Genomic DNA, 16,626 nt, shown 5'->3' with positions numbered 1-16,626 from the left:
TCACTGTACTGCACGGTCGCTTTCCTTTCCCATGATACACATAAGTCATATCTCGTGCTTACTGTGGTATAACTTTTGTACTTCTCTCTCTAGGGCACGAGTTAGGAACGACTGGTTCCACGTTCATGTAAGTGATTGTTACTCCCCTCAGCTAATTGCGGGCTGATAGTAACTTGTATACCTTGTTCGGAAATATATGTGGCCCTTAGTACTTAGGAGATACACATAGTCATATAAGGTCCTGATGAAGCATCACTGGATCCGTTTGGACCACCAGGATGCGAAACATGTTGACCCATGAGAGGGTAGATTTTGGAAAATTCCCAGACCCCTCCTTTTGATACATTTTTTCACTATAAGAGTGATTGATCTTAATTTCTCTATTCACTCTTCTGACTATATATTTTTAACCTTGGCCCTGACCGTCCATCTGGTCTAATAAAATCCATTGTCTCAGTGGCGGTTTTGGTAGTCAATTTTAAATCACATTCTTTTTTGATCTCCGTTGACACTTCAATTACCTTTGGGGTCACGGCACCACCACATAAAAAGATCTCCGGCAAAGAGCCCCCCCTCACGGGGTGGTGCCCGTCAGACATTGCAGCGCCGGTCTGACGAGGAGCAGTGCCTATGATGAAGCATGACACCCTATGGGTGTGTGAGGCCTCTTGCTCCTAGAATTTAGGACCCCGGTCACTACTTTCTGTTTTACATGGTTGGAACAGTGTATTACTTATTTTTGATGTTTCCATTTGGAGGATATACACTGGACCATAACTCCTCCTGATCCCTCCCGTATTTTGAACCACCTTTCTACACCCCTGCCACCAGGGATGGCAGCAGAAGCTCTTCCGCTGCCACCGCAACTCCCGGGATCTGATTAAATCAGCGTGCACGCCACACACTAGCATCATCAGAGCATACCAGCGGCGATGGAAGCCATTTGCTTCCAGACCCAATTGGGAAAGAAGGTAAGTTTGTCCTCCTGGGATGGGTGGGGGAGGGGAGTTTCAAAGAATCACCGGCAGGAAAGGAAAGATTTTTTCTTTATCCTCTGTGTCTCTTTGAAATGTATTCTTGCTGCACGATCGCGCATGGTGTTGCAATGATGCAGTAGGAACACACACTAGGCCACCAGGGATATTTTGTTGTGTGCTTGTGTGTGATTTAAATGCGTGGGGACTTGCCCCTTGGGAAAGGGTCACTCCCTTTTGAGGGTGAATGTTTTGGCATTATATTTAGGCCCATCTGCCTCCCAGCTTGATGTGTGTGGACTGGCACATTATTTGCATTTGTAATCCTAATATTTTATTTATCCTTTTTATTCTGGTGCAAAGCTTTTGATTCTTTTGTTGTGACACCTGCTTGAAGTTTCGGCAGTGGTAGACCTGCAGTTTGCGTATTTGCTTTGTTTGGTAAGAAAAACATTTTTGTACTGTTTACTTCAATGAGTATCATTGCGAAGCATGAATGAGTTTTTCGTAAATGGCGTAATAGCATATTTAGCTTATGTTTCATTGTGTGCAAAATTCTCCTTGGACTTGTGCAATATGTGCATTGTGTTGTCTTATGTATAATTTTATTTTGTTTTTCCTTTTTAGTGGGAAATCATTGCTTGCTGTGTCTGTGCAGAGTAGGTTCTGGTGAGTCTAGCTGTCTCTGGCAAGTGAGTGGTATCATTTTTGAGTATATAGGTCTTTGTGATAAAGCCACACTTTATGGCTTATTTTACAGTGTTGGTTGTGTTAAATTATTTCTCAAGTTACTTTTATCAGTAAGGATTATGGCTAGCCAGAAGATGACCACTCTGCAAGTAGCTGGTATGCTTTTTGAATCTTCCTCTGACCGTGACTATGAGACTGACTCTGCATCTGAGGCAGAGGAGAAAGTGCAAGATTCTGGCAGTGAATCGTCTGTTCGAGAGGAATCATCTGATGATGAAGCCACTCTCAGTGTGGAAGAAGTGCCTGTTTTAGAGAAGCACACTAATGTATCAATAGTGCAGCAAGAGGTGTTGGGATTACAGCCTGGGGCTGGCAGGCTTCCTATTGGAGGAGCTGAACTCTAGGTTGCTCCAAATATGGAGCAGCTGGTGTTGCTTGCCTTTACTGGTGTTGCAGGGTGTAGAGCAACTACTGAAAACTTGGTCTATACATTTCTTTCGGTTGTTTATGGACAATGTATTTTTGGGTGAGATTGTTGGGCAGACTAATTTGTATGCTGAAGAGTATTTAAGAAACAACAGTGCCAGACTTGAGCCCCACTCTTAGAGCTACCCGGTGGACTCTCAAAAATCTGGAAGAGTTGAAAAAGTTATTGGGTTGAACTTTTTTGATGGGCTTGATAAGCAGGCCATGGCTGTCTTCATATTGATCTACTAGTCTATTGATGGCAACTGCCACATTTCTTGCAATCATGAGTCGTTACTGGTATTTGCTTCTGCTTCAGATGCTGCATTTTGTTGATAATGCTTTAGGTTTGCCACAAGATCACCCTGATTGTGACTGTCTTTTTAAGATTTGGCCTGCCCTTTATCTCTTTGTAGATCGATTTTCCGAGATCTATGTTCCGGGGAAATAAATAGCTGTGGGACAGTCTTTGGTCATGTTGTAGGGCAGTTTGTTTTTTAGGCAGTACATTCCTAGCAAGAGGGCACATTATGGAATTAAGATGTATATACTGTCAGAGTAGTACAAGATATTTCCGGCTCTACACTGGTAGAGATTTCTCTATTCACCCCCTCCCCCCACCCCCCACCCACCCCAGGTTGTCTGTCCACATTTGGAGTTAGTGAGAAAATTGTGTGGGAACTTGGCAGAGGATTTTTTTAACAAAGGTCACCATTTATACGTAGATAACTTCTACACTGGTGTGCAATTGTTCAGGGGATTGTTCAAAGTGGACGCTGTTTGTGGCACAGTCCGTTCTAACCCCAAAGGTTATCCAAAGGAGCTTGCCTGTCAAAAACCTGAGGGGACAGTACAGTGCCCTGCAAAGTGATGAACTGCTAGCTGTGAAATTTGCAGAAAGGAGGGATGTCTACATGCTGACTACCATTCATGATGAAAGTACTTCATCTGTGACTGTTTGGGGTCAGGTTGCTTAAGTGCGCAAACCTGGGTGCTTTTTAGACTACAATAAGCACATGGAGGAGTAGACTGGAACCTTACACTGCTGCTCATAAGGCTTTCATTTGGTATAAGAAGTTGGCTATCCAAGTCTTCCATTTAGCAACCTTTAATGATTTTGCTGTGTTCAATGATTGTTCTCCAGAGTCAAAGAAGAATTTTGTTCAGTTTCAGGAATCTGTGATAGGCATCCTTGTAGTGAACCAGGCAAGTGTTCCTGGAGATGGAGTGGTGGAGGATGTGGCTAGAGTGAAAGTTTGCAACTTTTCTGATCACATTTCTCTCACGCCCAAAAAAAACAATCCCTGTAAGAGATGTAGAGTCAGTATGTGAAGATGCATGCGGAAGGAGAGTCAACACACTGCCCTCATTGTCTTTTTAAACTGTACTGTGTATGTCTGCTTGTTTTAGAACGTACCACAGTCAAAATAATTTTTGGGAGAACCCGTGAGCATTGTCTAGTCTGTATCTCTTTAATGCCTTCTGTGACACTGAACAAAAAGTATAGTGTGATGTATTTAGTTAGAGCTACTGTGTTTGTAGTTTTGCATTTACTTACAATTGGTTTGCTTTTTCTTTTTTATTAAAAATGTGATGCCTGTGTGCGTGGACTGGGGCTTTGCTGGTGGTGTGTGGGACTGGGGCTTGGCTGGCACTTAGCCTTGTGCATGGGCTGGCACTTGGCTGTGGGTCACATATGAAAGGTGCGTGAGTAGACTCAATTGTTTGGTACCTTGACGCAGCTTTATAGCTCATGAGCTGTGAATCACTGGTTCAGTTTTTTGACGTTTCATTTATTAACAGTGCATTTCATTTTTGCATAATGTCTTGTTCATAACATTTTATATATTGAACCATCACTCACACTTGTGCCAAATCCAACCAGTATGTGTGTGTACTTGATGAATATATGGTTGTGCGGTAATAATTGTCTTTTCTGTCTTTCTCTGCCAGGATGTACATTTTCTCTTGTCTCTTGCTGTGAATGTTGTAATGTGCTAGGCCCACAGCTGGTGGCATGAATGGTCCTGTATGTGTCACATACGAAAGGGGTGTGAATGGCCTGTAAAGTGGTTGGTGCCTTGTGGAGGCTTTACAGCTCACGAGCTGTGAGTCATTGGATCAGTTTTCTGACCTATCAATTATTAACAGAGCATTTTATTTTTGTGAAATCTCTTATTAAAAACATTTTATATACTGAACCATCATTCACCCTCGTGCCAAATCCAACCTGTATGTATATGTTATAAGAACAATGAGTAGTCACAAGACCATTTTAGGACACTTCTTCTCTCAGTTGGGAATTCAACTCACGAAAAAACCTGCTTCGCTGTAATCAGGCACCAAAGAACACCCCTGACACGCTAGGTGTCTTGGCTGGGGCCCCAATGATGAAGCATGCCACCAACTAGGTTGGTGGGTGAGGGGTCTTTAAAAAAAGAACAAAAAAAAAACACAAAACCTAAGGGCGATTCACATTTTGCGTGTTTGGGAAATCACAGAAGTAAGAGCGTACTCACTTCCTGTCTAGAGAAAATCTACCAACTCTAGATATGTCCGAAAACTAGACACCTAGGGGAGTACAGGGTGATGTGCCTCTGGTGGTCCTAAAAATGCCTTGCAAACCTCAAAATGTGACAAAATCACACATTGTCCTTGCAATTCTGTGCCATATTCTTCCAGAAACAGAAATAAACTGCAAATTTCCTACCACCCAGCATACCCCTCATAAAAAAATGACACCTCACTTGTGTGGGGGGCCCAAAGCACAGTCACCATAAAAACATTTAAAAAACCTGCCCCCTTCTGGGCCAGCTTTTGTTTCCCCTCAAACCCTACATGTTTCTGGCCCTTCCCTTTCGGAGGTACTTGGCCCACCCACACAAGTGAGATCATTTTTATCAGGAGACTGAGGGGAAAGCTGAGTGGTAGGAAATGTGTCTCCCCTCAGATTCCAGAACTTACTTGCCATCACAGAAATGTGAGGAAAATGTGTTTTTTTTAAATACAAAGTTTGAGGTTTGCAAGGGATTCTGGGTAACTGAATCTGGCTAGAGCCACACAAGTCACCCCATCCTGGATTCCCCTAGGTGTCTAGTTTTCGAACATTTACAAGTTTGCTACGATTCCCTAGTTGCCAGCTGTGCTAGGGCACAAAATCCACAGCTAGGCACATTGCAGAAACAAGTCAGTTTTTAGTGGAAAAACGTGAAGTGTCCACATTGGGTTTTGGGCTATTTCCTGTTGCGCGCACTAGTCCTACTCACACAAGTGAGGTACAATTTTTATCGTGAGACTTGGGGGAACACAGAATAGCAGAACAAATGTTATTACCTATTGTCTTTCTCAGCATTTGTGCTTTCCAAATGTAAGACAGAGTGTAAGAAGAAAGTCGTTTTAAGAAATGTCCTCTAATTCACATGCTAGTATGGATACTCCCAAATTCAGAGATGTGCAAATAAATACTGCTTCTAAATTCCATATCTTGAGCCCATTTTGGAAATACATAGGTTTCCTTGATACCCATGTTTCACTCTTGATATTTTACCAAATTAATTGTTGCATACCTAGTACACAATGAAAAACCATTGCAAGGTGCAGCTCAGTTATTGACTCTAGTTGTCTCGGGTTCTTGGTGAACCTACAAGCCCTAGATAGCCCCACAACCAGAAGGGTCCAGAAGACATAACGGTATATTTCTTTAGAAATTCTGCCATACTTAGAAAAAGTTACAGATGAATACTAGACACTAATAGTTGTTTTTTTCAACTCAATTTCAATATCTTTTTTATTTCAAGTGTTATTTTCTATTGGAAAACCTTGAAGGATCTAACCAAATGACCATCTGCTGAATTCAAACCTTTGTCTTATTTTCAGAAATGTATATCTTTCTGGGATCCATTATTGGTTTCACACCCATTTCTACCACTTACTGGAAAGAGGCAGAAAGCACCAAAAAATAGGAAAAATGGGATCTGTCCCAGTAAAATGCCAAAAATGTGTTGAAAAATGTATTTTTATGATGCAAGTGTGCCTGTTCCTGGAAGCTGGGAAGGTGATTTTAGCACTGCAAACTCTTCGTTGATGCAATTTGCAGAGACAAACCCAGATGCTTTCTTCTGCAGCCCTTTTTTCCAATCCCCTCTTAACCCCCCCCCAAAAAAAAAAAAAAATTTTGTCTTATTTCTCGTGCCCCTCCATGGGACTGCAAAAGCCCTGGGTACCTTTAAAATCACCAGGACGTTGGGGGAAAAAAAAGTACTCAAATGTTGCGTGGATAGCTTATGTGCACACAAAGTTATGGGGTCCTTCACAGGACTACAGGATAACCACAATGTTTAGTTTTTATATTGCACTCAGATGGTAAAAAGCTTGCAGTTCATTCTTCATGAAAAATTTACTAGACACACCCCAAGCTAATGCAGTGGTGTATTCAAGTTCTTTCCCAGATCCAGCACCAACATAGGCAGTAAGACGCATACATGCAGCTGCTCAAACTAGGTCACTGCTTCAAACCTGAATGTTTTTGACCTAGTTCAGGCGCATGGGTCTGTACCTCCTCACATTCAATTACCGGCTATCAGCAGATTTACGCAAGTAGAATGTGACCTGCGTAACATTTACTGTACAAGGTCTTGGACCAAACACAAGCTTGTTTTGCACTCCTTATCAGGATAGTTTTGCCAGTGAAGGCCCTTACAGGGTCATCCACAGAGTCATTCTGTTCAACTATCAGGCCATCATGGTGCAGTGCATATGTCACTTCCCAGGAGACTCGAGTAGTGACAGAATTGTGTTCCTCAAACCTTAAATACCAGGCACTATGCTTGCGAAAGGACATCCACTAACTCATCAATCCTAGCTCAACGAGATATTCTGTAATTCCACATCCAAAGATCCGCCTACACAATCAATTTCTGCGTTCTAGGAAGCCTCATGGAAAACGTTTCTGTAAAAAGTTGGAGACATCAATCTGACCCTGGTGTTAAACCGTTGCTTAGAAGCTGCACCACCTCAAGGGTGGGGGGGGGGGCAAGTAGAGGCTTTAAACATCGCCCAAGACCAGCAATATTTCCAAATAACACCCCATGTTCTTAGGTCAAGCTGCCTTTAAACAACAGTTTTATGAATATGTTTGAACTGTTCACCCTCAGAGACCACATGCAGGAGATGTGGACTTCAAGTGGGTTGGCTAACTGTGGTTTCAGCAGCGGGCCCCACAGTCAATAATTCAAGGAGGTAAGTGTAGGTGCCTCAGGGGGATAGGGTGAATGAGATTTATTTAAAAAAAAACACATTAATATGTGTTTGGAGCAGAGAAAAAACAAAGCCAGAGAAAGCCTCACAGAGACTTCCTCCGTTCCCAGGGACTGTTTTGGAGGGGTGGGGAGCACGAAGCATTTCAATCAAACTGTAGAAGCTTCTGGAAGCTCTTCCAGGAACAAGCACTAGGGATGCCAAGCACTGAGTGACGAAATCTGGCTCGAGAGCTAGCACAGCTGCCAAATTAAAAGTGGATACCCACAGAGAAGCAGTCTTAACAGCAGGTATGCAAAAGCACTCTGAAAAAGAAAACCCGCAGAATGCTATAAAAATCAAAGAATAAGCTCTAGGAAAAGAGCTGACAAAGTCACATTAGCCTACCTTAAAGAGAGCAATGCTTTAAACATATTTTTACTCAGTGATTAGATACCATCACATATAAACAATGTTTCATCATAAAAGAGGATCTGAGGAAGCCTGCAAGTATGGCTTCTAAGTTTTTTTTCTTCAATTAACCACAATCTATATGAAGAGGCTACCAAAGCCATGTACCCAGACGGTAAATATTTAACTACAGTCATGTGCTTACTGTAACTACCAACACAGTGTAGCAGAAGTATCACGTTCTTCGAACAGGCAGAAAAGGACTGGAAACAAAACACTTAACATTGTATTTAGTCTAATGAAGCGCTCTCTAAATTAAACATCTTCACTATAAGGCACTCTGGGCTGGTATAACCTGACAGGAAGGAATGGACAGTAACATAACATAACATAACATAACATGTGTATTTGTAAAGCGCACGTTCACCCGCAGGCATCTTGGCGCTGAATAACAGATGTTTATTGTTACCCAACTCAATGGTACTTGGGTTGGGTGGGCGAGCCAACAAATTAACAGGGAGAGCCGAGATAGAGCCAATCCAGGGGTCTAGCGTGGCTCTTAGAGCCCGTGCATGTGCCAAGCCCCAAAAATGTTTGCCGTGAAAATCATGCAACAAACAATAACGTCTCTTCAATATTGAAACGGTGTATTCCTTTAACAGGTGGAAGCCTTGACATTAATGCATCACATTATGCACTGCACTAGTACTTATTAAAAGTGATAGTTTTTAAACATGACCCATTAGTGAACTGAGAGGCAAGACAATTGTCATGTAAAAGCATGTATGTGAGATCTGCCTAACCTTCAATAACTTTTCATTTACCTTTACTACATTATCAAATACATCTGTAAGCTAACACCACATGAGAAATTACTTATTGAAATTTGAAGGTGAAAGGATCAAGAGTGAGAGTTATATATGAGGTAAATAGAGTAACGATTTGATGGTATTTCTCATCAATATATTAAGTAATCAGTACTAGATACTGATAAACAACGTGTATTTGACCAATGTATTTGCATCGGTGTTTGAGAAACACCTTATTATCCAGGTCTCAAACAATCTTGACAGTCTAGTACACAGGTGACCAGGCAAAACAAGGCAGTATGGGCTACAACGCACAAAAGAGTGTTCTTATAAACAAGTGCCTTTGAACTATCTCAGGAATCTGTGGTGACATACAACAAGATTGAAATGTGCTGTAAATCTATTTAGGATTACATAATGTATAAACCGAACACTGGATTAGCAAATTAGTTGTCAGGGATTGACCCAAAGAACTTAAAGTTCAGCTAGACAAGACTGTGAAGGATCAAATTTTCTTTTCATAAACCACTGGACTGTAAGGCCTTTGAGCATCCTCAGGTTAGAGACACTAATTTCACCAAGAGGTAAAAATTGTGAAGGATCGAGGACAGGTATTAGTGGGTGAATTGGGCAGTGTAGGTGTCAGGCCTTTCCTGCTCTCCAATGGCTCATCTCGTGTTAGCAATCTTTATATAGACAAGCCACAATGTGGGGACTAGGTGGAAGAGAGTCACGTCTTCAAAGTATCAAACCTACTAAGCGGTCCGTGGTGTGGGCTACAGAGCATTAACCCGCATCCTCTGGTGGACTTTGAGAAGAGATTGAGATGCAACAAAAATGGCATAGGACGCAACCACAAATTAAATGTAGATATTTCAACAAGAAGAAAGGGACTAAAATGGTGCTCCAACTAAAACTGACGTTTCCCTAAAGCCCCTCTTTCCACTTTGCATAAGTTATGCATCTAAAGTTTCTCAACGGTTTAGGGGCCATATGTACGAACACCTTTTCCCATAGACACAGAATGGGTAAAAACCTTTGCTACATCTGGCCCTGGGATTCTACTGAAAACAATCTCTCTTAGAAGCAGCTTGTACAGCAACCATGTGATCTTAGATTGCATTCTAGCACTAACACCATATTGCTATAACTCGGAGTAGTATCGAAAACTCAATTTCTGGCTATGCATACCTGATACTGCAGAAGTTCAATATGTTGTCATACTGTACAGACATACAAACAATCAAAACTTATATGCTGGAGGGTTAGTGCTTCACTTAAAATGCTTGCGACCGAGAAAAGTCTAACGCTAAGCAATTTTCATGCATGTTTTTCAGCATCACTTCAACCTTTGATGCTATTTGACAATGTAATCTGGTTCCATCTAAGATGAATTTAATCATGCTAGAGGGAGGTGGGGACAGCCTGTTGACAGAACAGCTTTCATTTGGACTGGGAAAGAGTGCAAAGTTAGTAACCTGGTACCTCACACTGGTAAACATTTACATTTAGGTTGAGGCACATGTCTATCAACGATCACTCAACAGGATTTGAGCCTTTAGCAATAGCCCTCACAACCAGAGGTTTGAGAACCAACAAAACATGCTGAAATAACCTTTAACACAGACATGTGAGCTAAAGGTTATCATTTTTGCAGACAGACTATTATTACTTTATAATCATCACACACTAGATTTGAACATACATCAATGACAGAAGAATGTGTGGGAAAATGCCCAGTTTCCACTGATAACCAACAGACGTGTGTTTTCAAATGCTGAGCTCGCCTGCCACAACCATGACTGTCTCACCAGTCTTTCATAGGCCCTGCTCTGTTAAGAAGTGTTCCATGCCATGAATAGACCAGTCCACCAATTCATCTACATCTAGAGCCAGGGTTCAACTCTAAAAATGTAGGCATCTTCCAATCCTACCTCAATACGGCCGGTGTCAGGCTGGAACCCCCGCGACGGATCCTCCGTGGTGACCCTGCACTGGATAGCGCAGCCATTGATGCGGATGTTATCCTGTTTTAGGCCCAAGTCAGGGAGGCTTTTGCCTTCTGCAACGTGGATCTGGGCATGCACAAGATCAACACTATGGAGAGAAAAAGAAAAAAATCGAGTAGAATTAAGACAAGAAAGCAACTTACCAGATACAGATGGTAGGTGTCACAAAAACGATGCCCTTAGAACTGGACACATACAGGACTATCATTTTTAGGCATTGCTTATCGAACTGAGCAAGCTGTCTGTTTGCAAAATCCCAAAATCGATAGGAAGTCAAGTATCGCCGGGAATGCCCATCGCTTCTGCCTGCTGCCACCTCAGTGAAGCAAGGGTATAAATGTTAACCTCTCACGGGCTTCCACCTTTTAGAGCAGAGCTTTGCGACATCTGTTATCGAAGCAAAGGGGCGCTGCCTACATGAGTAGTACCTTTACCATTAAAAAAGTGTTAACGCAGATGTCTTAATTAGAAATTACTAATAAATGTTTATGTATCTTGCACAATGGATTTGGTAGAAAATAAAATAACATAGAAAATAATGTCCACGTTTAAAATTGTGACCTCCAAGAATGGCCACCAGTATTCACGAAATTTACTAAATGAATGATTAATATGTATAGGAATATTGAAAATGTATTAGATTAATGTAGTAATATGTCATATTGAGAGTTATGAATTATGTCTTTACCTATTAAAGTAGGCCTTAACTTAGTGAGTGTCTTGGTCTAGTCTTCCCAGGCCTCATGCAGAAGCTATTTCTCAACTTTTAATGGAAAATGCTGACAAAATGAACTAACTGTGAACTGCTCATTGATTTAGTAAAATGTTTAGTCAAAGCTTTCTATGGGAATCGACGGACAGGAGACGTCTCTAATAATGTAACGACCTATGTGTAATGTGCATGAGATGTACTTTCCCAGGACACGAACAATGAAGACACTGACTGGAGAAGAAGATGCAACATTTTTTATACCTGACGAGCCGGATGATGAGAACATCGTAAGGCGAACCAATCAACGACATGTGAACTGTGAAATATCAGAATTCATAAATTTGGGACATTAATATTATTGGACAGAGTAATAACGTGCGATTAATTAACCAATTGGAAATTGAGGGATAGTTTGGGTGACTTTGATATAACAACGTGACAGAGGGAAAAGACTTCAGATGTTAGGAGAGAGAATTGAGAGACTACAGTTCAGACCTTATTCTGATTTTAGATGCGATATTGAGGAGAAGAAGAGATTCGAGATTGTCATTGGGCTCATACTCTCTGAGTGCCTGATGCGATGCTGATCAACTGATGACCTGAGGATGAAGACTAATTCTGTTTGCTGACCCATACCAAGGATAGGTAGATATGACTATATGATTGCAATGTATTTTGTGCCTTTTCTTTCTAGGTACCAACTGCGCTGTCCTAGTAGTAATCTTTAGCTAGATGTTTTTTAAATTCTTGTTCCCAAATTGTTTTGCATGAAGCCCCACATGCTGATGCTAATCTAATTTAGATGAGGTTTTTTCTATCTGACGACTGACAGATTACAGAGACAATTGGTTGACGGACTGTTTTGCTGAACTTTATGGATAGAATTGAATTCTTGAATTTGATTCTTCTATTGATCTGTGCTAATGCTCTAGAGTGAACTATGCAAGCTTTGATTAGATTATGGTTTTGGCGTATGTTAGAAAATTCACACTGTTCACATATGCATTTAAATTGAGTTTTAATTAATCTCTCATGACTTAGTATTGTAACCCAAGGGAAATAAAATTACTAAAACTTATACAAGGTGTGGTTGTTATTCATGGCTGAAAACTCATGGTGTGACGCTTATTGGCATTTATTGATTAATGATTTGTCAATGATTATTGATTTTTGTGAATTGAATACTGAGAACTATGGTCACATTATAACTAGGACATTCTAAGCGAATCAAAAGGTTATATCGACAGATACGCGTCACCTTATAAGTTACTTATGAAGGACCAACGCACTAGCAAAAGCCTTAGAGGGTGGGCCAGGCTGAATGGCTGCCAAAAGGATGGCATGCGCCCCCTCAATGCGCAGGTCCTGGGCCTGCTTTAGTTCAGCCTACCCAAGATGTGCACCTCCCCATATGAGGGAATGCTTTTTGCTGCAGCCTTTACTGTGGCCTTTTACGGCGCCATAGGGGTGAGTGAACTGGTTGGTTTTTTGAGAAGTGATTTTGCAGGAGGTCTTTAGTAGAGGGATGTCCGGTTAAGTGAAGAGTGGCTTTTGATATGGTTAAGGAAGTCTAAAACTGATCAGGAGAGGAAGGGGGCAGTGAACAAACCTAGGAGGGGCCCAAGGCTCCTACCCATGTCCGGTCGCTCGAATGGGCTCCTACCTGGCTATTCATCCTGTTGCTGCCTGATCCGCTCTATTCTTAAGCCAGAATGGAGACTGTCTTTCATGTTATCACTGTATTGCAGTCTAGTCTGCTATCCTTAAAATAGCGAGTATCAACCCCAATGGGTACCCTTCTCATTCCTTCAGAATAGGTGCAGCCATGGTTGCGGCAGGGGTGGGGTTGTCTTTTCATGAGGTACAAAAAAATTGGTTGGTGGTTGTCAGTCTTATAAGCAATACATCTGCAATGATTTGCAATGAAGGTACTGGCAAACGGTTGTTCAATTTCTCTGCTTTGTACTCACACCTTTGTTTTTCTGTTTTAGTAGGATGTAGTACAAGGTTGTGTGAGCTGCTGGTCATTCCTTCGTCCAGCCTACAGGTTGCCACTGCTCTGTAAGACCAAACAGGCAGCTCTGTATGAAGTCTCCTTCCTGTGGTGCAGGATCAGTGGCCTCAACGTTTATCGATTGCAATGGCTGATTGAGATAGCCAGGGGTTGCACGGGACTCCAACTCCCGCATTTCGCTGCTGTCCACCTTGGATGGAACGACTTGGTAGAAATGGGCTGCAAAGGACTCATGGAGGCGATCCTGAAAGAATGTGCTCATCTAGCCAGGCTCTTTCCACAGGCAGCCACTGCATGGTCTGGTATGGTAACACGCCGGGACTGGAATACGGGTATTCGCTCTAGGAGAGTCAACATGTCCAGAATGTGTCCCCGCCCGGTTCGTATGTGGAACATTCCACATAAGTTACTGAGGGATGAGGACGTTTCATAAAGATGGTGTTCACCTCTCGGACACTGGGACTGATGTATTCAAAGACATTTGGGTGTTTGCACAAGGGCTTTTTTGTTGGTGGTGAGGGTGAAGGATCTTGTTGCCTTGTTCGCCCTTGTGGTGGAATCTCAATTTCTAAACTCATTCCTAGGTTCCAGAGGGGTCCTCCAAAGCAGACTTCCCAGAGCAGCACCAAGGGTAGGGTACAGCAATCCTGAGCCAATCAGAAGATATACACACCGGCTAGGGTCCTAGGGCGTGCAGATCGGGGATATCAATGGGGCTACAGCTCATGGCCACCCCTTCACAGCCCCACAGGCAGCTTGGTGTTTGGGGAGCAGTGCCCACAAATGAGAACAAGGGTACAGCGAGGTGGGACCGCCCTCCTTTGAATGCAGGTGATTACACCTGTGTGGCCCGATCGCGTTTGGGATTGTGGAACGGTCCTGGAGCTGCTGATCAGATATCACGTATATCACTATAATTGTGTGACGCTTTTATTTTCTCTTGTATGTTTCATTATTTGCGCTGTTTCACATGGATCTGACAAGAATGCTTTAACATGAATATGCTTTCACATTTAAATTTGTTGATTTACTTGTCGGTAATAAATCTGCTCCAATAACTCCTTGATGCGGGTTAGGGTCAGACTGGGGGTTTTCGGGTCCTCGCACGCTCCGGCAACCGTTACTTCACACCTCCAGACCCCTCGCCCCACGAAACAGCTCGTCCAGCACCAGCACTAGAGCACAGTCGATGTGTGCAGAGGTTGTCATCACGTGACCCCCGTAGCACCACCGGCAAGACGTGTCCCATCGCCGTTCTCTGTGGAACGGAACTGAGTGGAGCTGGGTAGCAAGTGTGCCCTGCTTCCCCTCCTTTTCTTATACAAGTTGCCTCTGCTGGACTTTGTCGGAAAAAAAGGAAGGCAGCACTTGTGCTAAGAGGGAAAGATTTCTAGTCTTCGGAACTCTTTCTTCTGCCAAGAATGTCTGAATGAAGAGCCTCCAACTGTCGCCGATTGCCACACTGAAAGCTTTATTTTAACAGATACATTATTTTTGGGGGTCACTTAACATTTGTCACAAATGCGGGGTACTGTTGAACCACATAAGCGACTGTCTTGGTTCAAGCTAGTGACTGGCAGCCCAAAGTTAGTTTAATCTTGATTAGTCAACATCTGAGGAGGGAGAGCGGAGGCGAGAGAGGAAGGAAAAGGGAGGAAAGAGAAGAGTGAGCGAGGCGAGGGAGACAAATTAGACAGGATGAGAGGTTAGAAGAGACAAAAAAGAGAAAGGAGTGATGGGAAGAGAGAGAAGGGTACGACAAAAGGAGCAGGGGAGGGAGACAAGGAAGCGGAGGAGGGGTGCAGGAGAGGTTCAATGAAAGGAGAGACACAAAAGGAGAAGGGAGATGTGGAACTGGGAAGGAGGCAAAAAAAAAGGGAGGATTCGAGACAGGCAGTAGGGGAAGAGATGCAGACCTGGAGAAGGGGAGCTGGCGAGAGAATGGAAGGAAAGAGCTCAAAGGGGCAGAAACGGGTAGACTATTGTTAGAGAAAAGATAGCTGGAGCGGGACGAGGGCAGAATGAGAAATTAACAAAGGAAGAGGCACTGAAGTGAGGGGAGTGGACAGAAAATGCTGAGGAGTAAACTAACAAAGGAAATATGGGACTGGATGGCAAAGTGAGGGATTGCGGAGGAGGGCTGGTCAGGAGTTTCAAGTCTGAAACAGCACCAGAAAGGTGAATAAACCTTAAACACAATCTCAGTTCCTTTGCAGTCCTGGAACCTTGAGGCCTGATTGAAGTGTTTGGTAACAAAGAATTCTCAGGTTCCTAGAGGAATCGCTACATTCGGAAGAGCATTACCAGGTGAATTTCCTTCACTATCGGACGAGTATGGTGAAGGAAATACCACAGGTGGATTCTTTGTCTTTAGTGTTTAACCAGAAATAGGACGATCTTCTGTTACCACCCAGCTACAACGCCACCCCTAGGCTTGCCCACCACAAAACGTAAAGCAAGGCCCTTCATTTCTCAGGCTCCCCTTTTCAAGCAGGTGGATTTCAAGACACTCTCAGCATAAGGTATTTTGATACAATGATCCACCTGTACAAATGACAGGGTCTGCTTCAGAAGGCAGTCACTAATATGCTATGCATTGGGGATAGACTATGATTAATTATCTTCACAACGCCCTTTCTGGCCCAAAATCTTTCACCAGCACAGATTCCAGGAGGTACACAGAAAGGTTTAAGCCCACGTAAAAAAAATAAAACAAATCTTGATGACAACTCCACAAATTCTGCTAGGGAGAAATATGCTTGCTCCCAGCCATTCTGAAAGAGGGTAAAAGTGGACGTAGTTAATTTTTCCGGGTATTTCCTAGGATGAGATCGAACACGTGACAAAAACAAACACCTTCTTAAGGCTCAGACGCCTTGTGCCTTCCTTTGTGTAGGAAAACCTAGGATCACAATTTGCTAAGCAAAAGGTGTTCGCACACAACACAAGCAGTAAAAAAAAAATGCTATTATACGTGATTTATGCACCAGATTCCATAGTACAGCCACTAAAAATAGTGTTTTTGTAACCGCTTGCCCTCAGTACAACGAGCTTCAAGTCAACCCAAAAATGTCAGACCCTGACTTGTTTGGGAATCATCCCTTGAAGCATATTCGTGGCCCACAGTGGCCAGATGCACAGGAGACATTTTCTGCAGTTTGCTTCCATTCCTGCATGACTGCAGTGCTTCACCCCACCCCCAAACAAGCGTGGTTGCGGCACATATACAACCCTGCAAATATTAGATCAAAAGCACCCTGACGTATACAGAGACTGGTTGTCCAAGCTCCTGGACTGCAAGACATGA

At 42.8% G+C, this 16,626-nt stretch overlaps 1 protein-coding gene across 3 annotated transcripts in view; it reads right to left on the bottom strand.

Moving 5' to 3' along the window:
• Positions 1-16,626, bottom strand: part of PC (pyruvate carboxylase) — a 1,846,452-nt gene that overhangs the window by 832,913 nt on the left and 996,913 nt on the right. For all 3 annotated transcript variants that reach the window (XM_069207836.1, XM_069207837.1, XM_069207835.1), the window contains one exon: positions 10,519-10,681. In XM_069207836.1, coding sequence (XP_069063937.1) covers positions 10,519-10,681 — 163 coding nt within the window. The remainder of the gene's footprint in view (positions 1-10,518; positions 10,682-16,626) is intronic.

This window comes from Pleurodeles waltl, chromosome 9 (genome assembly GCF_031143425.1).
Source record: "Pleurodeles waltl isolate 20211129_DDA chromosome 9, aPleWal1.hap1.20221129, whole genome shotgun sequence".
Lineage (NCBI taxonomy): Eukaryota > Metazoa > Chordata > Amphibia > Caudata > Salamandridae > Pleurodeles > Pleurodeles waltl.
Note: the sequence above shows the minus strand (reverse complement) of the source record. Positions and strands in the feature narration are given on the sequence as shown.